The sequence below is a fragment of the Trachurus japonicus genome, chromosome 19, assembly GCF_045865225.1.
Source record: "Trachurus japonicus isolate A0001 chromosome 19, Traja_1.0".
Lineage (NCBI taxonomy): Eukaryota > Metazoa > Chordata > Actinopteri > Carangiformes > Carangidae > Trachurus > Trachurus japonicus.
The window spans coordinates 19,270,106-19,297,313 of NC_140925.1; the positions used below are offsets into that span (position 1 = coordinate 19,270,106).

The following is a 27,208-nucleotide window of genomic DNA, read 5'->3' on the forward strand; positions in this document are numbered from 1 at the left end:
GTCTTGCGGTCAGTATAATCCGTGGAGGTGTGTGAGCCGCAGCTCCTCATGTTCTCCTTCAGACAAACCCTACGGGAGATGAAGCAACATTAATTTGGCCCTAATTATTTTCACCTGTGTACCAGTCGTGTTCTGCCGCCAGCTGCACGTGTTTCATCTCGTAACACGTGAATGAAATACACAATTCAAAATTAAGTTTAACATGGGGCATATTTGTTGATGTTTTAGATATTTTTACTCACATTTATAACGTAATATGTGTGTTAGCTTCATGTTAGCATCTTGTATGTAGGACATTGGGTGTCCAACCGCTACCAGCAGGGTGATTAACCAAAATAGTTGTAGCCTAGTTCATATTTCATAGGCCTATATGTACAAAGGTTTTGTTTTTAAACTCACCTGTTTTAATATTCCGTTTTCACAAAGATATGAGACTGGGTAAAAGCTATAGGTGTTGTTTGTAACTTAGTAGGCTAGCTTGTTTTTGTATCCTTTTCTATATCACCTTATATAACTCTCTACTAGGCTACATTTAAGGGTATACACTTTTTCCCTTTTTTTTTATTTTTTTTTTAACCTTAGGTAATTCAGCAGCGGTTCGTGATTGGCTGTCGTCAAATGACGGACAGAAAGTCTGGCCAATCGGTGCTCGTTCCGTCCATCGCGGGCAGAAAGCAGGCTGCTGATTGGCTCGGGGTGAGGAGCGGGGCGGGCAGACAGCGTTAAGTAACTTTCTGGCACTGGGTCACATTGTCTTTTTTTCTGAGCTGTCAGACACCGACCTGCCTGCCACGATCCAGTCCGTCATTGAGTTTTGAGTTTGACACAGCTTCTCTCGAGCTGCTGATCAGCTCTGAGTCATTTAACTCAGATAAGTGCAAAGATTTAAAAGACAGAAAAAATGACTTCAGAGCTTCCGGAGATTTTCAAAGCTTTTCTTGAGCATCCATTTACTCTCCCCAACTTTGACGATAATGGTGAGTGACTCTGTAGCTACTCAGTGACATTTATTTTCTCGGGCTTTGTTAATTAAATAACTTGCAGCATCCTCTGGTTTTTATTCAAACAAAGTCGCTGAAGCCGAACTAACATTTTGTAACCGATTCTTACACTTTTGCAAACAACTGCGCGTTTGTTGTGTAACCTCTGTCAGCTGATCTGGACGGGAATTTGTATCTGTGGCTGAACTGTGGACATATGGCTCCTGACTCCAAAGGTGTCGGATATAAGTTCCCTATACGAGCACACAACTTGTTGAACAGCCCCAACAAGCAGCAGAAACAATGTAGTGTCAGATTCTCCAGCTGAAGTTAGTAGCCTACTTTCAAAATAAAAGTGGCTTAGCTGTGGTGACAATGATGAAGCAGGGGAATCGGTAGCCTAATGCTGTTTATTGAAAATGCAATCACTGATACTCTTTATAAACTGTGATAGTCAGTCCCTTTTTATTTTTTTTTTCCATCAATAGGCTACTCAATGGGGAAGAGTAGCCTATAATTTCCTAACTTAAAGAATTATCCATCCACATACGCAGAGAGCGTGGTCTGAGACTTAATATAAGGGGCTCCCTGTCCTCTGGCATCTTTGTCAAACAAATGCTAAGAGTGCACAGCTTTTTCCCTAAACACTCTGTCCCAGGGAGGGACCTATTAATCAAATAAACAAGAACAGTTACCCATTGATACAGGAGAAAGATCAGTAGCCTACTCCAGTGATTAGTGGATGTTTTGGTGAAAGAAACTAATTGGCAGAATCAATAACTTTGTGCTGATGTAACCCAGTCTGTGTGCATCTGTTGGACATCTGCTTTCATCTGTCATGGTTTTGTCAGTGTGTGAGTGTGATGTGGAGAAAAGGGCGGGTGGCCTTTGTAGGTTCATGATTAAATCACTAGATGGCTCTGGTTGCCTTCTCTAAACCATATTTAGATCAATCGGATCAGGGTCAAGTAATATTATTACCCTGAGAGTTGTGCTTATGCTGCTGCTGGCCCCTTTTGACAACGTTTCATAATCACCTCAGTCTGTGTTTTGTCATAGGAGCCTCTGAAGAACCTCAGGGAACAAGATACCTGACTCATTCAAAGTAAAATTGTTGAATCACCATTTTTTTTTCTTCCATATTGGTGCAATGCTCAAGATCACCCTTCATTTGCCATTAATTGCAATAATCAGCAATAAATGTTTAGTTTCACATAAAGACATATTATACACACTGCATGCAGAATTATTGGCAAGTGAGTATTTTGACCTTATTATAATTTGGATTGGATTTTAGCATTATGAGGTGATGTGTATTTGTGTATTGAGGGAGGGTGTGGCCAAAGTGATTAACACCATAAGGTGTGCATAATTATTAGGCAACTTCTTTACCTTAGACAAAAGGGGCCAAAAAATTAGATAGATGCCTCTTAAAAGTTGCAAAATTATTGGGGTGTAATCACAGAAAAGTCAAATGTTTTGGTGCAAATAGTCAATAGGGTCGCAAGAACTGTGTGGAGAAAAAAAGACACAAATAACAGCGAAAGAACGTGAAGCTACTGGGAACCCATTATCCACCAGTGCCACCATATTTCAGGACTGAGTGTCCAGTACAAGGAGTTCAGTGCTCAGTCACATTGCCGTGGCAAGGAAGGATGAAACACAACCACCACTGAACAAGACTCATGAGATGAAACATCAAAACTGGACCTCAAACGTTTTATTGACAGATGAAATGAGACTTGATGCTGTCCAGTACTTACGTAAATGCATGTGATGGTGCCTTGTCCTGCATAACAATCATGGTGTTCTTGAACGCAACTTTTTCCTGTCCACTAATTGAAGAAAGTATCATCTAAAAACTGGCAGTAGGTTTGGGAGAAGTCCATCTTCAACCTGCAAGGTCCAACTTCATTCTTAATAATAGCAGCCCATACCAGCACGCCACCTCCACCTTGCTGGTTTCTGACTCCAAGTGGAGCTCTGTGACCAGTATCATGGTCATCTGGTCAGTCAAGAGTCGCTCGCATTTCCTCTGTCCATAAAACCTTTGAAAAAATGATTCAAATATTTCTTGGCCCAGTTTTGATGTTTCATCTCATGAGTCTTGTTCAGTGGTGGTCATGTTTCATCCTTCCTAGCCATGTCTCTGAGCACTGAACACCTTGTACTTCTGGATAGTTTGAAGTTCTGGATTATGGAGGATAATGGGTTCCTGGTAGCTTCATGTTCAGTCTTTAGCCATTATTTGAGTCTTTTTTTCACCACACATTTCTTGTGACCCTGTTCACTATTTGCAACAAAACATTAAGACTTTTCAGTGATCACGCCCCAATAATTTAGCTGCTTTTAGAGCGCTGCATCCATCTGAAAGGCATTTTACAACTCTTCAGAGTCTGTTCAATCTCTTTTTGGCCCATTTTGTCTGACGTTTGTTTAGAAGTAATTTTGTTTGAAGTTGCTTAATAATTCTGCACAGAGTATACATATATTTCACAGTATTGGATCATTACTCAGAAACAAATCATAACTCACAAATTGAGTTTTGATTTTGAATGAACAGCTTCTTGATTATTATGCAGTTTTATATTATATAGCCTATGCTACCCATCATGACACATACACACTCTCACACACAAGTGACTAGGATGGAGTGCATTTCCTGATTATCACAGTGTGTTTCCTTCTTGATGAGCTCCTATGTGCAGCTGTGAAGAAAGTACCACAAAGACTTCACAGCCATGGTGTCTGTATGATACTGTTAAATGTGACACCTGTGGAAAAGCACTGAATCAAATATTGTAGTAACAGACATTTATGAATGTTGGCATGTAAGATGTTGATGTGATTTAAATTGCCATGGAAAAATCCTGGAATTTTCATTTGGTAGAAAACTGCTGCAGTCATGATGACAAAGCATGTTTTTATTAGAGTCCTTTCACATTTAATCAACGTTGCCTGAGAGTCAAAAATAGCATTGTGGAAAAACACATTAGATTTGTTGCTATGCTGCAATGTGAGCCAAAACATGCTGTGTCCACCCATGTCTGCACCTGTTGACAAGTTGATCAGTCAATGTGTTGCTGACTTTGGAAGGTTTTTCAACAAATCTCTATCATGACGTGCTGAAATAGTACTGAAGGATATAGGGGAACTATGTAATAGCTATAGTCAGTATATCTTTTCAAAATATATCATTGATGTTAAAATCATCAACTAAGATAATATTACAGTCTCCTTCATGTCTGCTTCCAGATTACTGAATGTCTCTTTTCACACCTACCTCGTTTGGTCCGGACTTTCGGACTTTCCAGATAGTTCGCACCAAATTGACAGGTGTGAAAGCTCCCCCGGACCACGGTCCGGACTAAAGACCGAGTCTTTGGTCCAGCCTCAGGACGTGGTCTCGGTCCGGACTATCCTGGACCAAGGTCCGCTGCTGCGTAGTGTGAAAGCATTTTTTTGGAAGGTTCGAACTATCAGACCAAATACAGGAAATAACGTCAGATTCGCTCGTGCCGAAAAAAGTAAATAAACAGAAAAAAAGGAAAGAGGAGCCGCGGCAACCGGCGGCAACAGTTGGGGAGAGGAGGAGATCATATTATATCCAGATTTGGTCAGAGGGATGGGTGTGTCAGTGTAGGCTACACTTGTAAACGTTTACACGGAATTAAACAGTAGAGTGTTTAATATAAATCCCAAACGATACATGCAAGCCTATTTTTTTTATATAATGACCCGAATATATATTTTTTCCGCCGAAAAAAGTCTGAAAAAGACGGATCAGCGGGTGACACCAAACAACGTCTGCCCCAGCAAGTCAGAGCTTTTATTTCTCTCACACTCACACACACAAGTGACCTGGAGAGATGCAGCCGCATCTGACAGGAGGATCGCGCGTGTGTGCGCATAGCGTGTGTGTTCCCGTCCACTACACAAAACAGCTGATCGCTGATCGCTGCCACTCTGATCAATGAGAGCATTTCGCCGCGGCACAATCCTCTTTTTTTCTCTCCTTTCATCAGCTCTAAACTCACTCTTCTGCACCGCGATTACAAACCACAGCGTGCTTTCCAGCTGTAGGCTATATTTTTTCTTCTTTTTTTTTTACACATATTTTTCTTTTTCTTTTTTCAGAGCACTTTCTATGCGCTAACGTCAGACGCACGCTCATCCGTCATGACGTCGGTAGATCCTTTAGTCCGCTGTCATAATAGCAGTGTGAAAGCGAACTTTACTGGACTATATGGAAACAATGTAACAAAAAAAAAAATTAAGTCCGGGCCTTGGTCCGGACTATTAGGTGTGAAAGCGCATGTCAAATACTAGAGCAGAGGTTGTCCATAGGGTTCAGTTTTGGCACGGGTCCATAGAGTCATCCATAGAGTGTGAATTATAAGGTGATGTTAAGCAAGAAGCCAGTGACCTTCCCAAACTCTTATGCACCTACTGCCACGGTTGACCTTGAAGGTTTAATGTCTCCTCATAATGTTGTGCCAAAAACAGATTTTGCATAACATACAAGAAACACGTGTGGACAACTCCCCCTCTCAGCACCACACTAATATCCTACCTCATGTCAACTCAACTGGTTTGCATAGCTTCCTTTTTGCAACTTATCAGTGCAGTGATGTTGGTGCAGGGACAATGAATAGTCTATACAGTGACAATCAGTTTGAATGGAACAATGATGTGGAGAATATGTCCTCTTTTTAAATGTATTCATCTGTCATCCTGCATTCAGGATATAGGTATCATGTTTTGATCAAGTCCTCGCACATCCTGTTCTGAAAGTACATCTGGTTTAGTTTTACACTGATACATGAAAAATGTGTGAGAATAACATTTTTGGAGGGTTACCAGAAAATTATTTTACTGCTTCAGAAAAACAAGTGCTTTATACCCAAAGCAAAACAAGTGCTTTATACCCAAATGTGCTGTGGCAGAATTAGCAGACATATCATGATGAAGAAGCTCTGCTGTGACACAAATCCAGAGCTGTAACGATGAGCATACCGGCGTTAAGTTAACATGCATGTAGATCTCTGCATGTCGGCTTGGCTGCAGCGGTGCACCTTTGGGTAACTCAAGGCGCTACTTCTGCACGCCCCGCCCCATTCTGCACGTTTCTCTATGTGCGCTCCTTTATTGGTCGGCGCCTAAAGATATGTAAGAGCGTCAGCGGCACGTGCGAAAGCATGTGAGCGGAGCTGTGCTTGCGCCGAAACGTATAGCTGTGCGTTCACCTCGTCCGGTATGTAGCCCAAGCCCTCTGCTGGGGTGGTGCCTTTGTTTGAAGGTGAAAAGACACATAAGTTACAAGTTAAAATATTGTCATAATGCTTATTTATGACGGTGGCATGAACTACATCAACTGCTGACTATTGTGCCCTGATGAAAGCTGTTGATCCTGTCCCAATGTGTTTTCATAAAAACATGGAGAGCTAGTTGTATACTTTCACAAGCACCTTTTATACTTTGTTGTGAAGTTTAATACTAATAGAAGAAACTTCAGGAGCAAGAGTAGCTCAAGTTTTACGACGGGGAGTGTAGCAATGAGAAAAATGTCTGTTTTATTTATTTATTTTTTTCCTCGTGACACGTTTTTCTCTTAATGTATTCATTGTAACATATATAACTCGGTCAACCAATGAGAGCTTAGGGAATTGCAGCGCGCCAACCGCCATTGGTCGGTCCTCTCAGCTCCCGCCCCCACCGGCCTGTGGTTCATTAATATTCATGAGGATGGTGCACAGTCCGCCTATCAGCGTCCAGCAGGGAGGACATCTTCCTCCGAGAGGCTCGCTCCGTCAGCGACACCAAAATCTACCAAGAGCCTATTTTCAGTTGGAAGGAGGTCAACACGGCGAGTTGTCTGGGATGTACTGACGGTCTTTGGTATACTCTCCCGTGGATATTGTTTATTTTAAACCGGTAGATAGTCTACGAGTGGCGGACGGTGAACCGGCTGGGTCGCTATAGTGTCGTCGAGTAAACACCACAACCGTTGAGTTCGCTTCTTTTGTCGGTTGAGTTAACGTTATTTCGTGATTATCGTCAACAACAAGGGGGTAAAAATGTCGGGAGACCCGATCCTCATCACACTGGAAACGGCCTCCGGGGCCACGAGTTCATTCCCGGTCGTTTTGAAGAAAATAATGGAAATGCCTCCGCCGAACATACTGGACGGCGACGACGGTGAGTGCCGAAAACTGACGGAGAGCAGTGTTGTGTTTAAAACGAGGTCAACCGAGAAGGAGACGGACACACATGGGAAAACTGTGTCATAACAATGTATACACGACAGAGGGTTCCCATAAGTGTGAACATAGTGTACCAGTAGATGTGCAGGGGCGCTAACATGGAGACCATACGCTGACGCCATACGTTGAGCACAGCGCAGGCCTCTTATCTCCTGAGTGTGTGACCCACCTCACCATCCAGACCTTTCTAGACAAGCCTCCGGGTTTAAATGCAGCTTTTAGCGAAAAACAAACAATTTATCCACAGTAAGTTACGGACATCATGTGAAGTAAAGTGCGTGACTTGAGTGCTAAAATTATGTTGGCGCAATCTGGTTGACTTTTATACCCTTTGGTGTTTTGGTTTTGTCACTTTTTTGTGTGTGTGTGCGCGTTTTTTTTTCCGTGCCATGAGAAACCAACTGAGTATCTGGATCATGTTCACACAAGTATAACTAAAGAAGTCTTTAATCAGTAGAAAACAAAACAAGAAAAACTAGACTTTTTCATGTGATCAGCAATGTACCATTTAGTATTTAAAGTGACTGGTGGACCTCAGCAAACGTTAGTAAGTCAACATTTACACTTGCTGTTAAGAACTGCATTAATAATGTGTAGCAAGTCTGGAGGCTAGTTGGTGAGGATCCCCGCCTCTGTGAAAGGTGAAAGAAACGGGAATGTTTGACTTTGTGGCCTGAAGGACATTTCTGAAATGAGATCTGTATGTAAAATAAAACCAAATGTGTCCTGGTTCATCATAAAGGTGCTTCTCTGTTTACCTTCTGATAATGCACAAAACTCATTAGATGTGATGTGATCGTAAATGCATCTCTCCAAATTTGTGACAAGTCAGTCTTGTATCTTCTTTGTTTCAGACACCGACAAGGAAAAGCTGTGTCTGGGAGATAATGTGGACCTGGGGGGAGGAGGCAGTGATATGGGTCCTTCGGCCGCTTTGACTCCGGCCATCTGGGACAAGACCATCCCTTACGATGGCGAGAACTTCCACCTGGAGTACATGGACCTGGAGGAGTTCCTTATGGAGAATGGCATCGCCAACTTACCCGGAGAGGACTCCCCGAAAAGCAGCAACACCACAAAGACAGAGCAGCCCAAGGCTGCTCCCTCGGCACAGACGAAGGTGATCAAGCCAGCGAGTGTGTCCCTGCTGCCCATCGACAAGTTGGACTCTGGTGAGGAGGAAGTGGTGATCATCTCCAATGGAGACTTTGAAATCACCTGTGATGTCACTGCAGGTGAGTGGTGGGGGGCTGTAAAGTTTCACTAACATGTTTGCTGGGTATTTTACCTGACAGAAAACCAGTTGTTCAGGTTGAGATGACTCGCAGCAAGTTAAATCCCAGTGTTTTGGAATGAGGATTTTAGGATTAGGGACAAGGGACAAGTCATACCAACCCACATTCAGATATAAATTGGCCTAATTAGAAGATTAAAATGTGCTTACATTTGTGAAAGGCATTCTGCACTACATTCTTCTGTCTAGTGTTAACTCTTGTAGCTGTATTATTATTGTTAATGTTTTTTATATATATTTATATATAGTCATATGTATTAATTTGGCAGCGATGTTTGGAAAATGATACATCCTGTGACACTGATGCGAGGTCAGGAAGTCATGGCAAAGGTCAATGGGTCAGCAGAAATAGATGCTGCTACTTCTGCATAGCAGAGATAGTACAGTTTAAGGCAGTATTATAAGCAGACTTGGATCACCAACCATACATAAAGATTATGTAAAACAATAACAATCCTAGATTTGCTATAGGACACTGGTAACCCAGCATTATCAATTATTTAACTAGATACTTTCATATGAAACTGTTAAGTGCTGAATCAGTGTCTGACCTCCAGTTTGATGTGCAGCCGACATCTCATACTTGCCTTGCGGTGTTTCCCTTTTGTCCACTCAGAGGAGACGAGTGAGAAAGACAGAGCTACCCCCGACCCCATCGACCCTGAAGATATCGAGGTTGAGATGAACTATGAGCCCGATCCCACAGACCTGGTCCTGTCGAGTGTTCCCGGGGGAGAACTGTTCGACCCACGCAAACACAAGTTCACTGAAGATGAGCTCAAGCCACAACCTATGATTAAGAAGGCCAAGAAGGTGTTTGTGCCTGATGAGCAGAAGGTATGTTGGGAGAGGGAAGGGGAAAGAGAACAAAAAGAGCAGAAAAAAGCCTTACCTCTATGAATGTAAAGCAGTGTGTCACAAAATCCATGTCTAATATGTGTAATATGTAGAGTGTGCTCACAGTGACTTAAAGTGTGAAATGGAGCAACATTTTAGAGGTTTCTACAGTCATTTTCATTTATATGCAAACAGCTCCTATGTCTAAACACTGTAACTTTTTTCTAACTTCATAAGGCTGTGGTCCAAGTGATTTTCACTGTCAACCAACCTCAAACTTGCTGAAAAAAGTCAGTTAAATTTGATAACATCATCATGAAGTCATGGTACCTGGAAAAAAAAAAGTTGTATTTATTGCCTTGAAATTTCATCAGCCACTTTCTCAGTGGTGTAAACACAGCAAAGAAACTAGGCCATGTGACAGTGAATGTGTTCTAGCAACTCACTGTGACTCAGCAATCTGATAATCTCATAGCCGGTGCCTTCCTTCCTCTCCAGCGCGCCAGAGAACAGTGGTTTTGTTTACATGCACAAAGGAGCTTGGCTGTCGGCCACATTACAAACCGAGCCGAGGTCAGATTTAGGTGAACACTGTGAAATGTATCGAGAAAAAGTTGTAATGTTGCTTCTCTTTTTCCTTCTCAATTCCTCCAGGATGACAAGTACTGGCAGAGGAGGAAGAAGAACAACGTGGCGGCCAAGCGCTCCCGTGACGCCCGCAGGTTAAAGGAGAACCAGATCACTGTCCGAGCGGCTTTCCTGGAGCGTGAGAACGCGGCCCTGCGGACGGAGGTCGCAGAATTGCGAAAGGAGTGCGGTCGCTTCAAGAATGTTGTGGGTCAATATGAAGCCAAATTTGGAGAAATGTAAGGGATCACGACAAAACATGTGAAACTGTAAATGGACCACGTAGCAAACAGCGCAGTAGCAGTCACTTTGTTTCTTACAAACCAGGATAGAGAGATACTGTTGAGTCCTGATTGTTAGCCCTGCTGTCGACAGATACCAAATTTACAAAGCTTGATGAGAAGCGGCTTGGCTGTTGTTTGGCCAGAGAGAGACACAGGAGAGAGTGATATTCCTGTGAGTCTGGGAGGTGAAGTGTATGGAGTTAGTTGCATATTAGAGTTTCTGTGAATTCACATGATTTGATAAAATGTGCATTGAGTAAGGTTCATTAAACTCAGTTAAAAGTATGGATGACATCAGGTGAAGCAGACTAAAAAGCAGTTATTTTGATTAATTAATAAATGAGCCATGCAGTGAAGCCTTTACTGGGATCATACTTTACAGTATGAGGATTCTCAGTTCACCACACACTGTATAAATCCTGATTTCTATACATCTTGACCACCATGGTCTCATACATGATTAATCCGGTAACGGGAACCAAACCCTGTGATCTTGTGAGTAATGTCCCTGATGCTTAACGTTGACCTCTCTCCCACCTCCTCCCTCCTTCCTTCCTTCCCTCCTCATTCATCCTTGTTCTCTTCTCTTTTAAGTGCGGTGCCGGAAGACCAATAGACCACATGTGATTTATTCATTTATTCCTCTAATGAATCAATAAATCAAACCCATTGAGGTCGGCACATCAGAACACTAAACTCGATCAGATGAAGAGGAGGAGGAAGAGAACATGATGACAGGGTGTGACTGTTGTTGCCGTGGAGACGCAATAGCATATTAAGACCTGATTTCTGGTGTATATTTTTACTTCTGTTTTCATGACTTGTGTTCTGCCATCCACGTGAGTGAGAGGAGTGTGGGAGGATATTCAAAGTGCTTCTTCGGTACACGTCTTTTCTGAAGTGTACTTTTATCATGTTTTGTATGCCTTTGGCCGAAAGAGATCATTTTGTGAACTGTGGGTTTTATTTTTTATTATTTAGACGGTTGATATTTAGGTAGCAATTGCAAGAGCGTAGACTAGATTTCTACAAGTCGGGCCTGTGATGTTGTAGAAATAAGCCGGTTTGCAGGTTGCTTTCAGTCCGTTCCACAATTTTCATGACTTCTGACTTAATTTTCATATTAACGTGTGACAGTGAGATATGTGAAGATCTGGGGTTTTCTCTCCTCAAAAGAACTTTTGACTTTGACATTTCCACTAACTTAAGCTTCTTCAGGGGATTTACAGCTGTACGGCTGAAGAGTCACAGCCATGTTCACCTCTCTTCATATAAACTACTCCTTACCAGCAGCACAGAGCTGTGTATAAACACTCTGTGTGTGTGTTTGTCTTGCAGTCGCTCTCACGCCGTTCGTCACTGTTAAGACGCCTGCTGGACTCTCAGTAGGTCGCACGTTCACTCGTCATCTACGTCAGTATCGCTTCGGAAATGTTGTGTAGAATCCACTGATGCATGTACTGTAAATAGCTGTTGTCTAAAATGATACCAGTCTTTTTTTCTTTTCTTTTTTTCCCAACATTTTGCAAATGTATTCAGTCTCATGTCTGAGAACTCATTCAGGATACACCACCAGTCAGGGTTTTGAACAGGCTTTGGTGTTTTTGATAAATATAACATTTTGAATTCACTATTTCATTTCATCTCAGCTCTGGAGAAGCTCAGCTCTCCATCTCCATACTCTTCTTTAAATAGTGTTTCATTGGAGGCAGCTGCTGGTGAACGTTTTGATGATGTCGTCTACAGGTCCAATTAAAGTAATTAAGCTCATGTTGACAGTTAACTTTCAATTTATTAAAAAAAAACAACCAGAACAGTAAAGATGTTCAGAAGCCTTGACTGGGATGTGTTTGCATTCAGATTGTATAATCTAAGTCTCTTATGTGTTGGTGGACTCTGTGCTCCTCCTCCCGTTTCTGAACTTTTTCAGAAATCCTCTCTCAGACATGGAAGCTGACAGTGTCTATTGTCGGCTTATATAGATGTATGTGTATATATATATTTCTTTCTTTTTTTTTGACAAACCATTTAGTCTCGATAAACTCAGACTGTATAGAGGCATCTTTATTTTTCACAAAATAAAGAACCTCAAAATACCTAAATGTCTTCTATGTCTAAAGCCATTTCAATGCAGTCTGGCAGTTTACACGGGTTCATACTGTTGAACATTGCTCCCAAAAATACGAGTTGTTACCCAGGGTTATTTTACTGTGCAGTTGTGAGTAAAAGGGAAAGCTGTTCTTCTCTGCTGTGCTTCCACAATAGACAATGGGAGTTTGTTTTTTCTAGCACGATAAATCCCATGTGACAGGTCCTTTTTTTTTTTTTTTCCTTTCTTTTTGGGAGGGTCTATGTGTGAAAAGTCAAATCCAGAATTATAGGGGTTATCTATTTTTAAACATTATAACTAGCAGTAAACATCTTCATCTGCTCTTTTGTTGAAATGATGTGCAGTCTTCTCTGCTCTTTTAGTGGAAATAATTTTACTCCCAGACTTATTGGTTTCATCAAGTCACATTCTCCATTGTAAGGTTTCTAAAGTGTAGTTTTTCAATCATAATTTTAGTACAAATCTGACATGAATGATCATGTACTTCCTGACTTGTTTTAATATTTTTTATGAACTCTGCTATAATCGAGGTTGCATCTGCCTTCTGCCTGGAACAGGTCAATTTGGTAACTTTGAGGGGTTGTTTTTAATCCTCCTGGTTCTGTCTTTGTATTTCTTTGTAAAGAAACTTATTGGCATTTTGAGTGTGGCTATCTTTTTGTCTTGTACATACCGTATGTATAAATAAAGCCTTGTTGAGAAAGCGTGTATGTGTCACTGTTTGTCCCATACACTTGTTTTGTCAGATTCTGGCTGTGAACAGTTAATCTAGAACATTAAGTCGTCTAAGCCTTTACTAAACAATAACACGGGCCTGTTAGGTAATGTTGCATCTCATAACACCAGAAGGTCAAATAACCTGAACAATAAAAACTGCAATGACCTATTTGAAGCTGAATGTCCAAGTAGTCCAGAGAGACTGGACTATGTATCAACAAATACATAAATTGTAAAACAAAGAAATGTGAAGATACAGCTGACTCTACATATGCACCCGTTGATGCCTCAACACTGAAGCCATGATGTTACATAATTTGTTTCCCAACAATTTGAACATAAACCCACAAAAATAAAGTATAAAATACTAAATAAGGAAAATCACTTCTGGCTCAGTTTTCATTCGACTGTACAGCTGGGTGAGGAGAGAGGATGTGGCACATCAGGTGGAGGAGGCTGACTGAAATGCTGCTGAAGGAAACTGGATGGTTTGACGTCATAGACTAGACTTAGATTGAGGGTTTCAAACATCCTCTGTAAGGAAACAACTAAAAACAACAATCTCATCATGTGGGGGTCTAAAATCTAATTTGTATCAGTTTGGGTTCTTTGATATAAAAAAGCTGGTATCAACAGTATCATGTAATCATTAAAAGTTAAAGGGATAGTAGCATTTTTTTTAAAGTGGGGTTGTATGATCTACAAATAGCCTTCAAGTACTTTAATTGCAGTAGAAGACTCTCTGCACTCCTCCCGTTAGCAACACCAGCCCATAGCCCTGCCCAGAGATTTACAACATACAGTGTTGTGAACAGACCCAAAGAAGCGGTCTATTTTCGCAGTCTAAAAGAGGTTTTACCTGAAAAAAATACACAGTTCCATTGTTCGCTATAATACAATTTTTTCCAGCCCCTCAAAGTGCAGGAAAAATGTAGTTTTTATTTGGACCTAACCAACTGCTGATCGGCCGGCGCTAACCCCGGGCGGAGAGGGATACGTGAGTTGGTTAGGTCCAAATAAAAACTGCGTTTCTCCTGCACTTTGAAGGGCTGGAAAAAATTATATTACAGCGAGCAATGGAACTGTGTATTTTTTTTCCAGGTAAAACCTCTTGTTGACCTATGTTGTAAATCTCTGGGCAGGGCTATGGGCTGGCGTTGCTAACGGTAAGAGTGCAGAGAGTCTTCTACTGCAATTAAAGTACTTAGGGGCTATTTGTAGATCATACAACCCCACTTTAAAAAAATGCTACTATCCCTTTAAGTGTAAGTAAAGAGACAGATGAAGAGGATTTTTCTCTCTCTTTTTTTTTGTATATTTCCATGGCAATGAGGCAATACAGACATTAAGACAGAAATATAAAACAGAGTTTTATTGTCATGTGAAAAAATGTTTCTTGAGGTTTCAAAAAAAAAAAAAAATCTGCAAAAGCTGAAAAACAAAAACGGACTAGACTCCAGTATCTTCACCTCTTCTTGAAGCCATACTTCTTCCTTTCATAAAACAGATCTGTTTTGGAGCTGCCCAAGTTCACAATCTTAGGACATCCATCTCGCTGCGGAGGAAACAGAAGGAGGAGTGAGAAGCAGGACTTTTAATATGTGTTGTTATTTCATATTCAGGCCCTGTACTCACATCTTTCTCCTGGATGGTGCACTCTTTGCAGTAGTAGGCATCAGATACTCCCGGCCCTCCACAGATGACGCAGCGGCCCTGATAGGAGCCGTAGTTACACTCGTCACAGATGCGCACCAATGTGCACGGCCTCACATAGGAATCACAGATGACACACTTTCCATCACCTGAGAGGAACACAGAAATAACAGATGAGAAATCGGATCAAGGCTGTAGGGGGAGGCAACAAATGTTGAAATAATAACAATCCTTAAAACAATATTTAGGTAGCACAACACAGCTTTGTGTTGGCAAATTTTAATAAAACAATCTCCATAAACAATGTCTTGAGAAACAAATGCCACATAGTAAAACGTTTGTGCTTGCTAGGCAGTGTATTAGTGTAGAGACGTGACAATTAATTTATCCAGATATTACATTAGCGCATTAGAAATCATTGAATTAAATATGGAGATTTTAATAACACACGGACCAAAAAAACTGTTAAGGAGCTATTGGGTTTGGGTTTAGGGGATAGTGTTTCAATGTAAACACTTCCCAACACAAAAATAAAGACATATGACAGGAGCTTGAAACATTTACTAAAGGTAGAGGAAAACACAGCACGGTAACACCACCCAGTCTGTTGTATTTAGTGCAGATGGGAAAACTTACATTTCTCGCAAAGTCTCCCGATAGCTGAGGAGTGAAAACAAAGCAGAGTCAGTCAGTGTATCATGGCTATGAACTAGCACTCATATCTAACTTACTACAACGCATTATCATTCCCTTCGATTTACAGTAAAAGCAGTTTGCAGTAATACTCTGTTGAACATTTCTCGGTCAGCCTTTATCTACTCTATAGTCTACTTTCTATGAAATCCACGGTGGGATCGTTAGCATGGCAGCTAGCTAGCATGGTATCTCCAACGGAAAATATCAATGAAGAACTTCCACTAACGGAAAAAAGAGACAGTATTGGAAAACGTGAGAGATAAATGGTTTGAAACATACCAACACCGGCTTGTTTTCTGCAAAAGATCAAATCTGGATGATGTTTAGCCATGTTGAGCACACGTAAGGCGACCGCTGCTGAAAACGGTCAACTTTCAACTTTGACCTGTAAACTTTGTCTGAGGAGTTGGATTACCGCCACCTAGCGTCTCCGAACAGAAACACATAAAATAATCAACGACGGTATCTTCCTCTTTATCGATCTAATATGTATTTCATAAAATAAAAAAACACTATAAGAAATTGTTTTACATCAAAGTTGTGGCACCGTGATAATAAACCATTGTTTAAATTAACTGGAAAAAAAAAAAGTACGAATAAAATATATTCTTGTCCTGTCAGATTCCTAAACGGTAAACAAATATTTAAATATATCCCTGCACAATTACTTTTACAGCTTATATTAGATCAAATACTTAAATAAGGAAACAACCTCATATATAATAATATTAGTATAAAAGATTTTTGCAAACGCTCTGAATAAAATTTAACTTGTTACGTACATATCGTTCTTACAGGACCTGCAAAGCAGCGGCTTACAATTGCGTGACGTCACCACCGAGCAGCACATCTTTGTCAGTGAACAAAATGGCAACCTACTGTCTGACTGTCGCCAGGCTTCAGGTGAGGGCAAATTTGATCATATTTATGAGCCAGTGAGGATGTCACTTGTTATCTTCGATTATATAAATGTAATACATGTGTGATTCCGACCTAACTAGAACATTGAGGGTGGTTAGTGCGGATTAAAACGCTGGGAAGCAGTCGCCGGCTGACCGGCCAGGTCATCGTGTCCCGGCTGCTCTGAGCGCATCCAGCGGGCAACAACTAGATTATCAACCGTTTTATAAAATCACAGCCGGTGTTTCTGTTGACAGGGAACCGTTATCGGATCTCTCTGCTCACAAATGAACGCAGTTAGACCGGTTTTACAAATGGAGTTTAGTGCTCGGCAGCAAGGTTAAACACAAGGTTAGAGCTCCCAGCAGCCACACAAGCCAGCAACGTGTAACGGTCTGAGAAAATATCTGGACAAGAATCATCCTTAATACAACAGACATCGGTTTTCGTTAATCAGAAGGTTTTGTACAAGAAAAACGAATCTATTCAGACTATTAGAGGTATCGGGACGGCTGCCATATGCCCAGTAACAGCAGTGTGCTGTAAATGTTTGACGTACTATGGGTCATGTTAATGTCTCAGTCTGTGTTGGGTGTCGTGTTGAGTCAGTACGCTGTCTGTAATGTTACTGTCGTAGAAACATCGGTGCCCCAGACCTGATATCTTTGGTTTACACCCATGTAGACAGAATAATAGACATCAATTGAACCATCCAACGGCTCTGTGATTGATACCTAAACCTATAATTATCTGTTATTGATGGACGGACTATTGGATTGGCCAATGAGTTGACTGACAGCAGCACTCAGCTTTTAGCTCCTTGACAGCAAAAGTCACCAGATTAATGACTGCAGGCTCAGCTGCTTACTGTCACTTGTTCCTGACCACAGATTATCTTGGCATACTCGACCTTCAGGTGCCTCTCCCATGCATGTGCCTTTTATTAAATATCTAATCTTTGAGACTGTCCTCTGAACACCCTATAGCTCTCCCTCTTTGTGATATCTTGCCGTATGATAATAGTAATCAGAGCTGCCTGTAGGAGCTTCTGTCTTCCTCCCGGCTCCTCAGCTTCACTGGAGTGAGTTTGTGGGTGAAATGTCCTGCTCAAGGGCATCTCAACAGGTCCAGGAAGCTGGTGGTGTGGTAACCTTGTGGATACAGGCCAGCGTCTCCCAGTGTTTCTGCCCTTCTCTACTTTGTTGCCTCATCAGCTGCTTGATCCGCTTTTGGCACTACACGGTGTTTTTAAATCAAAGTCTCTGTGTGATTTACACAGAGACTTTGATTTAAAAATCAGGAAGTTAAACCTTTATAATTTGTGAATGATGGTGTTTTCCAGGACTAGAGCATGTGTCTGTGGTCAGTCTGACATGGGTGGGGGTGGGGGGTGTTAACCTGGGAAGCTCTGAAATCTGACACTAGACAGTAATACCACCACCAAACCACCATTGTGTGTTCACCAGCAAACTTCCCACTTGTTGTTTTTCCATATTGATATTTAGACATGAATTACACTGTCATACTTCACTTTTAAAAAGGCACAAAATCAAAACAAAAGTCTTTTTGGACTGAGTCTGTTTCCTTCATTACACTGTTTATGGGTGAAATATGTGATGTGCTCATGTTGATGTTGTTGTTGTCCTCAGCTGGCCCTGGGCCACGGGGCCCGGCGCCTGCATGTATCAGCCGCCTACAGAGCCAAGGCACAAGTGTCTATGAGCCGCTTCGAGCCCACTTCTTTCGTCAACTACCAGAAGCTCCAGTCCAACGTTGACATTGTGCGGAAAAGGTCAGTGTGTTCTCTCCCATTGCTGAGTTTTTGGCAGCTTTTCTGTGAAAACCATTTGCCTGTGTTTATTTGCGTAGAGTGACCCCAGACTTGTATCACTGTTCCCTTCTACACTCTCTTATCTACGGGTCTGTTTGAAGGGTTTGCCCTTTGCCACAGTTCTTTTCCCTGCAGTCTGTTGTAGCCATCTCTCCAGTGTGCCCGCCTCACAGCGCTGAAATTACCATGAAGCCATTTAAGATTATTGTTGTTCAGAGGGTGTGTGTGTGTGCTGGGGTAAACATGGCGCTGTGCTGTCCCTCATTTATAAATTGTTTTGGGTAAAAGAACCTGCCATTTGAATAAATGTAAAAGTGCTGGACGTGCAGATCAAAGTTTTCTGCTTGTTCAGACCTGTCATTAACCCCTGAGGTTTAAACTGGCAGGATTATAAAATGACATAATGACAAGATGAGGGGGAAAAACAGTGACATATAATTTCATTGTATAAAACCAGACTTTGATTCATTTATTTTGCTTAAAGGAGCAAGTACATTTTGCTATTGCTATGTAGCTGACGTTACCACTGACAGCTGTTTAGTTACCAGTCTGGTGGAAACATGAAGAGTTCAGCATGAGTTTTTTTCCTTTGTTCGTCAACAGCTGCCCCCAGCAGTAGAAAACAACCCATTTATATATTGTTTTGGTCATTTCTTTTCTTCTAATGAAGTTGGCATGCTAACTAACTAGCTATGATTTGTTATTCCTTCTTATAAATGTTCAATACCAATTTGCTGTAATGTGATGCTGTTGTAGCATATTGCTAACATTGGCTGTGAATCAAAAACAAATCTGCCAAATAAAACCAGAAAAGGAAACCGTCAGTGTTTGTACTTTGGATTCATATTTTAGATTTATTTAATAAAGTGTTTCCAAGCAAATTTCCGTCAGTACGATAAATAGTAATGTTGTGACAGTTTGTATAAATTAAATTCAACCTTTAGTCCCACACTGTACAGCCTACCCATGACACGATACATAAGTTTAGTCAGTTAATTCCACATGCAACTGTTTTCAATGAAAGAATCATGTATTCTTCTGTGTTAAATATATCATGGAATTCTACCGACGGAAATTAGCTTGGACACACTTTATTATCAGTATATTGAATATGCCAAACCCAACAGCTGTGTCCTCCTCTTACCTTCTTGTCCTCTGACATCACAGTATCTTTCCGTTAACAATGCTTTGTGTTTCTGATCCAGGCTCAGTCGACCCCTCACGCTGTCAGAGAAGATTGTATACGGCCACCTCGATGACCCCCACAACCAGGACATCGACCGCGGCCGCACTTACCTGCGGCTGCGTCCCGACCGCGTGGCCATGCAGGACGCCACGGCCCAGATGGCGATGCTCCAGTTCATCAGCAGCGGCCTGCCCAAAGTGGCCGTCCCATCCACCATCCACTGTGATCACCTGATCGAGGCCCAGACCGGAGGAGTAAAGGACCTGGCCAGGGCCAAGGTGAGGGGTCTTGTTGGTTTATGGTAGTTTATTCACATGCTTTAGTGATTTATTCTCGTTGAATCGTTACACGGAGCTGCTCAAAGTGAACCGTCATCATCCTTCTCATCCTAGGACATCAACCAAGAGGTTTACAACTTCCTGGCCAGTGCTGGAGCAAAATATGGAGTCGGCTTCTGGAAACCAGGCTCTGGGATCATCCATCAGGTGTTGACACTTAAAGTTTGACTGTAGTTTTGCTCTAAATATGGTTATTTCAGATCCAGTGTAATTACAGCGCTATAATTATGCTAACCGTCAAATGTTCATACCTCAACAGATCATCCTTGAGAACTACGCCTACCCAGGAGTGATGCTCATCGGCACAGACTCCCACACACCAAACGGCGGTGGGCTTGGTGCCATCTGCATCGGAGTTGGAGGAGCTGATGCCGTCGACGTGATGGCAGGAATTCCATGGGAGCTCAAGTGTCCCAAGGTTTGTACACACACTGTCCCATATCCCATAGTTTTCATCTCCTTCTCTATGCAGTGGTTTGTTTTCTTTCTTTCTGTCTCTCTAAACTCAACCAGAACGTACTTTTCGTTCTCTTCCCCTCAGGTGATTGGAGTGAAGCTGACAGGCTCCCTCTCAGGCTGGACCTCTCCCAAGGACGTCATCTTGAAGGTGGCCGGCATCCTGACAGTGAAGGGAGGCACCGGAGCCATCGTAGAATACCACGGGCCGGGAGTCGACTCCATTTCCTGCACAGGTCAGTGAAAAAAGGCTTTTCCCACCTGACGTTGCTTCTCCTTTCTTTGTCTCTTTTGTTTTAGGGGAAAAAAACTCTAAACCATTCTGTGTTGTAGCCAGTAGAGATAACAAAGACTGACACACATCACATTCATACGTCTCTCTTTTTGTGTGTGCAGGAATGGCCACTATTTGCAACATGGGAGCAGAAATCGGAGCCACAACCTCAGTGTTCCCTTACAACCACCGCATGAAGACCTACCTGGAGAAGACTGGACGTGGACGTATGTTCAGGCCTCACGTCACATATCTAATACTGTTATACAGTGTTAAAAACATTATCATAAAAGGCTTTCAGTGTAAGACTTTAAGACCTCTTGGTGATGTCGTGGGTTTGAATGTGGCCCACAACTACTTTACAAAATCAAAAAGATGACAAACACAGAATATGCAGTGAATGACGGCCAATAGAAATGAATTTGGCTAAATAAATGTAGGTTTGTTTTTATGTCACTGTGTCTCAACACCTTCTCTGTCCTCTTGCCTCCTGCTCAGAGATCGCCCTCCTGGCTGATGCGTACTCAGACCTGTTGGTGCCAGACAAAGGCTGCGAGTACGATGAGCTCATCGAGCTCAATCTGGACGAGGTCGGTCCATTTGGCATTTCTGGGAGAACAGTGTATTGAGGGGGTGAAATGAAACAAAGGCCTCGCTGGGGGGGGGGGTCCTTTAACATCAAATAATTGTAATCATGAGGGGAAAACCTTGATTTTCCACAGGAAATTCAAAATTGAGTTTTACATAGATTATGTTTTTGTACCTCATTAAACGCCAGATGACAGAATGCAAACATGATCCAGTCCGAGCATTAAACTACATTCTGACCTTTAATTGTGAAAATCTGACCATGCTGCTGCTTCTCTCTCCAGCTGAAGCCCCACATCAACGGACCCTTCACCCCTGACCTGGCTCACCCTGTGGCTGACGTAGGAGCTGTTGCTGAGAAGAGCGGCTGGCCACTGGAGGTCAAAGTCGGTAAGAACCGAGGAACAGTGTTTTGGACACACTGCACAGCTTTAAGCTCCTACTGTTTACCTGCTGTCAGTAAATTACAGGATTCAGATCAAAACTTGATTGTCTGTGTGTCACTGTTTCAATTCTCTTTTTGATTCCTTTCCACCTGCAGGTCTGATCGGCAGCTGTACCAACTCTAGCTATGAGGACATGGGCCGCGCCGCGTCTGTGGCCAAGCAGGCTTTGGACAAAGGCCTGAAGTGCAAAGCTCAGTTCACAGTCACCCCGGGCTCAGAGCAGATCCGTGCCACCATTGAGAGGGATGGATATGTGAGTGCCAACACACACACGCACACTAACAAAACAGGGAGTTTAATGGGTAATGGTTTATTCCTGCTGGAGGTTTGAGCGTGTTTTTGTCTTTCTCTAGTCAAAGATACTTGGAGATGTTGGAGGCGTGGTCCTGGCAAACGCATGTGGGCCCTGCATCGGACAGTGGGACAGGTAGGTGAAGCCATAACTCCTGTTGTGTATCTGCCATGGTGCAAATCATGCAGCAACAGAATTTAATATATTTTTTTTATTATTACTGTTTATTTTCAGGCGTGATGTGAAAAAGGGAGAGAAGAACACAATCGTCACCTCCTTCAACAGGAACTTCACTGCCAGGAACGACGCTAACCCGGCCACCCACGCCTTCGTTACCTCCCCTGAGGTAAAATAACCCACACTGCTACATGTCCAACACCTCTCAGTCCTGACATCAGTGAAGCTAAATGTCCTCTCTCGCCTCTCTGTCCTCAGATCGTCACTGCTCTCGCCATCGCCGGCACATTAAACTTCAACCCGGAGACAGACTACCTTACAGCCTCTAACGGAGAGAAGTTCAAGCTCGAGCCCCCCACCGGTGACGAGCTCCCCTCCAGAGACTTTGACCCGGGCCAGGACACCTACCAGCACCCACCCCCCGACGGCACCAGCCTCAGAGTGGACGTCAGCCCTCAGAGCAACAGGCTGCAGCTGCTGGAGCCCTTCGACAAGTGGAGCGGCGGCGACCTGGAGGACTTGCGGGTCCTCATCAAGGTCAGGCCTCTGACACGACGCCACCCCGTCGCTTCAGGCTTCACCTAAACATATGCACTGCTGCCAGAGAGACTGGACATGATTCACTTGTTGTTGTTTTGTTTTTTGCCGTCTTTGCAGGTGAAGGGCAAATGCACCACAGACCACATCAGCGCCGCCGGACCCTGGCTGAAGTTCCGTGGTCACCTGGACAACATCTCCAACAACATGCTGATCGGTGCCGTCAACAGCGAGAACGATGCCATCAACAAGATCAAAAACTACCTGACAGGAGAGTACGGAGGCGTCCCCGATGTCGCCCGTCACTATAAGGTGAGGATCAGAGTGGATTATTGTGCTAAAGCTGCTTTTCTTTGGCTGCTTCCCTCTGGGCAGTCTTCTCTTTAACTTATACAAACTTTAAATTTATCCTCTGCTTTAATATGTCCACCTTCTTTAAAAATCTTCTACCTTCTTTACTTTGCTCTTAATTTCATTTGTTGTTTTTTTGTTTTGTCTTTTTCGCTGTAATTTTTCTAGAAAAAAAATGATTATTTGTTTAAAGGGATAGTTCAACATTCTGGCAAATTGGTCCATTACCATAATCCCTATAGTTTTAGGAGTAGGTTCGTTACCTTTAATTGTCAGTGCAAGCTGTTTTTAGAACGGCGGAGCAGAGCCGCGAGCTGCTCAGAGCTATGCTACGAGAGCGTTTTGGAGTTGTTGGATTGTGTATTTGATGAGGGAAACCAAGAAATTCCATTAGCCTCCGTAGCATAGCTCCACCGTTCTAAAAACAGCTTGCACCGACAATTAAAGATAACAAACCTACTCCTAAAACTATAGGGATTATGGCAATGTACTAATTTGCCAAACATGTTGAACTATCCCTTTAAAGATGACCAGTCACTGAATTCTGATTTGAGAAGAATGCTCTTTACAGAGTATAACTGTGAACACTCTTTCCCTCCTGTTGTGTGCAGGCCAACGGTGTGTCGTGGGTTGTGGTTGGAGATGACAACTACGGCGAGGGCAGCAGCAGGGAGCACGCAGCGCTGGAGCCCAGGCATCTGGGAGGAAGAGCCATCATTGTCAAGAGCTTTGCCAGAATTCACGGTATTTAGGATATAATACATAACTTTTGTTTATGAAAAGTTCCATTTGCAGCCCAGGTAGACTTGAGGGAGGGTTTTTTTTCAGGGATGTCGAGGGATTTGTGATATTTTACTAGTTTTTCTGGGGTTTAGTAAAAGTAATGGTTGATTATTCCCCTTAAAAGGACTTGGATCAACATTTTTCACAGCATAAACAAACATGTCTTTCTCCTGTCCTTAGAAACTAACCTGAAGAAGCAGGGTCTGCTCCCACTGACCTTCAACAACCCATCAGACTACGACAAGATCCGTCCTGATGACAAGATCTCCATCAAGGGACTCCAGACCTTCGCTCCAGGAAAGGTAAGAGTGCATAGCAGCTGGAAAAAGTTGCCCTTTTCTGGTTTTGCTTTCTCCTGACATTTGTTTTTTATGGCCGTAAATGAAAAACTTCTCTAATGAAAACAATCGCACCTTCCTCCTCCTCTTCCTCCAGCCTCTGTCCGCGGTCCTGAAGCACAGCGACGGCAGCACAGACACCCTGGAGCTCAACCACACCTTCAACGAGACACAGATCCAATGGTTCCAGGCCGGCTCCGCCCTCAACAGGATGAAGCAGCTGCAGCACTGAGGAAGAGGAGGAGCGAGGAGAGAAAGCGCGGAGGAAGAGGATTTTCAGAGGGAAAACGGGGTGGCGAGGACTGTGGGGAAGAAGGGGGAGGGGGGTTGAACGAAGTTGACGAGCGCTCCATCACCTGCATCAGCCTCCATCAGTCTGTGCTGAGGTAACGGGATGTTGGTTTACCTCCAAGAGCTCCAGTCGGTCAGTTACTTCACACTTAGTGCCACAGCTGGTGTCGGTGATGGAGCGCGTCAACTTCACCTGGTCAGAACGCGGGCTACTTGAAGGAATCAGAGGCTGCTATGTTTCAGAGTCAAATAGGGATAACAGGTTCGAAGTCAAAAGTCTGTTGTGAAAACAAGACGGAGACATACAAACACACGCATACGCACACATACACTTTGACACAGTACGCTTTCACCCAGTTGGTGACGCTGCCAGCTGTGTTGCTGCAGCTGTTCAAACAGATGACACACAGTGCACTGCGGAGGCCTCGAGCCTTCACACCGGAGCCGGAGGACGGCAGCCAGTCATCAGCCAGGATTGTGTTGCATATACACACACACACACACTGCATGGTAATTATCTGCTTTTGTCAACCGTCGTCATTCAACCTGTTCCTGCGTTTGTCCACACCGGGGACAGGGAAACGTTCACGCTATTATTGGTTGTGGTTTGGTGAAGCTGTTAGTCCCAATGATCATACGGATCCAGAAAAAAAACTAAAACAAAAAAAAAAAACACGCACACATTCACCGTAGAGTCTATAAAACACAGCAGCTTTCTGTTTTTCATTCAAATACCTACTTTTGAAAGCAGCACCTAGTGACAACGGTCTCCTCAGCTTGTTGAACTGTATTCTGGGAAACGTAGGAAAAGTGGATTCAGCACGAAACTAGATTAAGCTTAAACGGAGTGTAACCAGTGGGATGTATATCGAACAGCACATAGATGACTGTACAGCAGTGAGAACAGTATGTTTTCATCCACCACCATTCATCATGTCAGTGTTACATCGCAGAAGTTTCCTAATATACAAAAGGAAGTTGTGTGCTTTAATACTGTGTAATGATAATAATGCAGTAAACTTACCCTCTCCTTCCCCGACACCATCCTTACCCTGCCCTCCTGATCAATACTGAGCTCTTTACAAGGTCAAACACATCCTAAGGGTTTTTTTTCCGCCATTGTTTATTTATTTATATGTTTTTCCTGCAAGAGGTTCAGATCCTGTATGAATTTTCATAAAGTTTTTTTTTTTTTTTTTGTCATGCACAGGGGGAACGAGGGCTTCTGTCCACGTTCCCTCTGTATTTTCAGTGCCCTTTTTTCTAGGGTAACATGTCATGTTTTGTGTTACCTTCAACCCAAAACAAATAAAACTGTACTGGAAGGAAGAAAAAAAAAAAGGAACAGCATACTGAGTTCTGTAACGGTGGAGGGAAACTGAAATGTTGATGATACATGATGTTACAGAGTGAAGTAACATTGCTACTCAAAACCCAGATTATATAAATAAGTGAAATTCACTCCAAATCCTCCACATGGGAGGTCGCTGCGAAACATGGAGTGTTTCTGCCCTTTCATGTACCTTCACCTCCCTGTCAACGCCTCTACAAGTGAATCTAATGAAGGCTGAAACCACTCAGTTCCTCTATGCCACTGTATGTAAAGTGTCTGGTTCCATGTACATTTAAATGTTTTTCTCCCAAATGATCTTTTCTGTGTTACAGAAATGCCGGTGGGTTGTAAAATAAAAAGAAAATCACAGATCTCATATATTCACTATGGCTCCAGTGATGTGACTAAAACCTGGTCAATATAGAGAAACAGTGGAGGTCTCTCTGTACATATAAACACCCACCACGATACAATAATCAATATTAATATTATTATAGAAATAACTATTTAAAAGATGAACTGATTAGATAAACAAATCTTTACAATTCACATCCTGTCTGATTATCATGTTAAGCAGGATACTTGAAATACTATGAATTAAAAATTCAACATTGAAGGATCGAGTGTCATCATCCCTGCAGACGGATAAATAAATATGAATCTCTGCATCTCATTTTGAGTGACAGGTTCTTGACAGCTCAGATGTTTCTACACAGCAGAGTTCACACATTCAGAGAAAAGAGAAAACAGACTAAATAAATCAGCTTTGTGTCTGCACAGGGAGGACTTTACATATTACACTTGATTTCTGATGCCAGAACTGAGAGAGAGGATAGAGAGAGAGTCATATAGGTGCTTTTCATCTTTTTCAGCATAAGTTGATGTGTCACAATCAGGCTGTGATTTATTTTCCAATATAATCCACTGTCATATTTGATAATTTCCACACATGGGTGGTCTGTGAGGAGCCTGACAGAGCAGAGGGTCAGGTCTGAGCACAGAGGAGAGGCAGATGACCCAGTTGCAGACTGGAACCAGCAGAGAGGAGCTGAAGGATAAAGTGGAGAGCAGGCTGCAGGGAATTTAAACTGCATATTTCTACCCAAGCGTGGCCTCGTCATGGTCACCGGGGAGCATTTTAAACTCTTTAAGTGTGTTGTCATCCCCAAATAATAAGACACTTATCCAACTGGTGCGGAAAAATGTGTGAGCACTCACTCTGAAATGTCACAGAAACAAGAAGCAGCTTCAGAGGAATCGGAAACAATCTTAATATGGAGGAATGTGTGGGACATATCAGAGCAGTAAACATGAGTTTGAGTTTATCTGTAAAAATACAGCAAAGAAGTAATGTGCAAAATGTCTCCACTTAGTATTAATATACCACTACTAACTGAACTGATTTAGTAGAATACAATATTACACATAGGCCTAATTATTAGTCCACCATGAATGGCTTTAAATGAGACATTAATGCTTGTGATGACCTGGAAATCAATGCTTTTATTTAGAAATTATCCTGATTATAAAAAAGACTCATGAAAATAAAGTATTTTTGTGGATCTAGCCTACTTATAGAGAAAACTGTCTTCTTGTTGTTGGACATGCAGGAGTGATGACACACAA

The 27,208-nt window shown here is 42.5% G+C and overlaps 3 protein-coding genes across 5 annotated transcripts; 2 read left to right on the top strand and 1 right to left on the bottom strand.

Moving 5' to 3' along the window:
* The first annotated feature begins 756 nt into the window (after positions 1-756).
* tefa (TEF transcription factor, PAR bZIP family member a) lies at positions 757-13,099 on the top strand. Of its 3 annotated transcripts, none has more exons than XM_085760804.1 (5): positions 757-977; positions 8,098-8,478; positions 9,154-9,374; positions 10,029-10,240; positions 10,880-13,099. In XM_085760804.1, the coding sequence occupies exons 1-5, from the start codon at positions 902-904 to the stop codon at positions 10,899-10,901; spliced, it is 912 nt and encodes a 303-aa protein (XP_085616930.1). In that variant the 5' UTR covers positions 757-901; the 3' UTR covers positions 10,902-13,099. The 3 variants fall into 3 exon arrangements, with proteins under 3 accessions (XP_085616930.1, XP_085616931.1, XP_085616929.1); XM_085760803.1 differs by lacking the exon at positions 757-977 and adding an exon at positions 6,839-7,178; XM_085760805.1 differs by lacking the exon at positions 10,880-13,099 and having other exon boundaries at positions 758-977; positions 10,029-10,244.
* A 1,370-nt stretch (positions 13,100-14,469) lies between these two features.
* phf5a (PHD finger protein 5A) lies at positions 14,470-15,892 on the bottom strand. The gene is made up of 4 exons (XM_085761481.1): positions 15,741-15,892; positions 15,402-15,425; positions 14,748-14,914; positions 14,470-14,667 (listed from the first exon to the last, which is right to left on the bottom strand). Exons 1-4 carry the CDS (start codon positions 15,790-15,792, stop codon positions 14,578-14,580), a joined length of 333 nt encoding a protein of 110 aa, XP_085617607.1. The 5' UTR covers positions 15,793-15,892; the 3' UTR covers positions 14,470-14,577.
* Positions 15,893-16,307: 415 nt separating this feature from the next.
* On the top strand, positions 16,308-25,958 carry aco2 (aconitase 2, mitochondrial). The gene is made up of 17 exons (XM_085760802.1): positions 16,308-16,364; positions 18,011-18,153; positions 19,398-19,656; positions 19,771-19,863; positions 19,976-20,134; positions 20,258-20,408; positions 20,569-20,673; positions 20,945-21,036; positions 21,319-21,424; positions 21,576-21,733; positions 21,834-21,907; positions 22,007-22,118; positions 22,208-22,486; positions 22,607-22,798; positions 23,449-23,581; positions 23,801-23,922; positions 24,056-25,958. Exons 1-17 carry the CDS (start codon positions 16,329-16,331, stop codon positions 24,188-24,190), a joined length of 2,349 nt encoding a protein of 782 aa, XP_085616928.1. The 5' UTR covers positions 16,308-16,328; the 3' UTR covers positions 24,191-25,958.
* Positions 25,959-27,208: the final 1,250 nt, after the last annotated feature.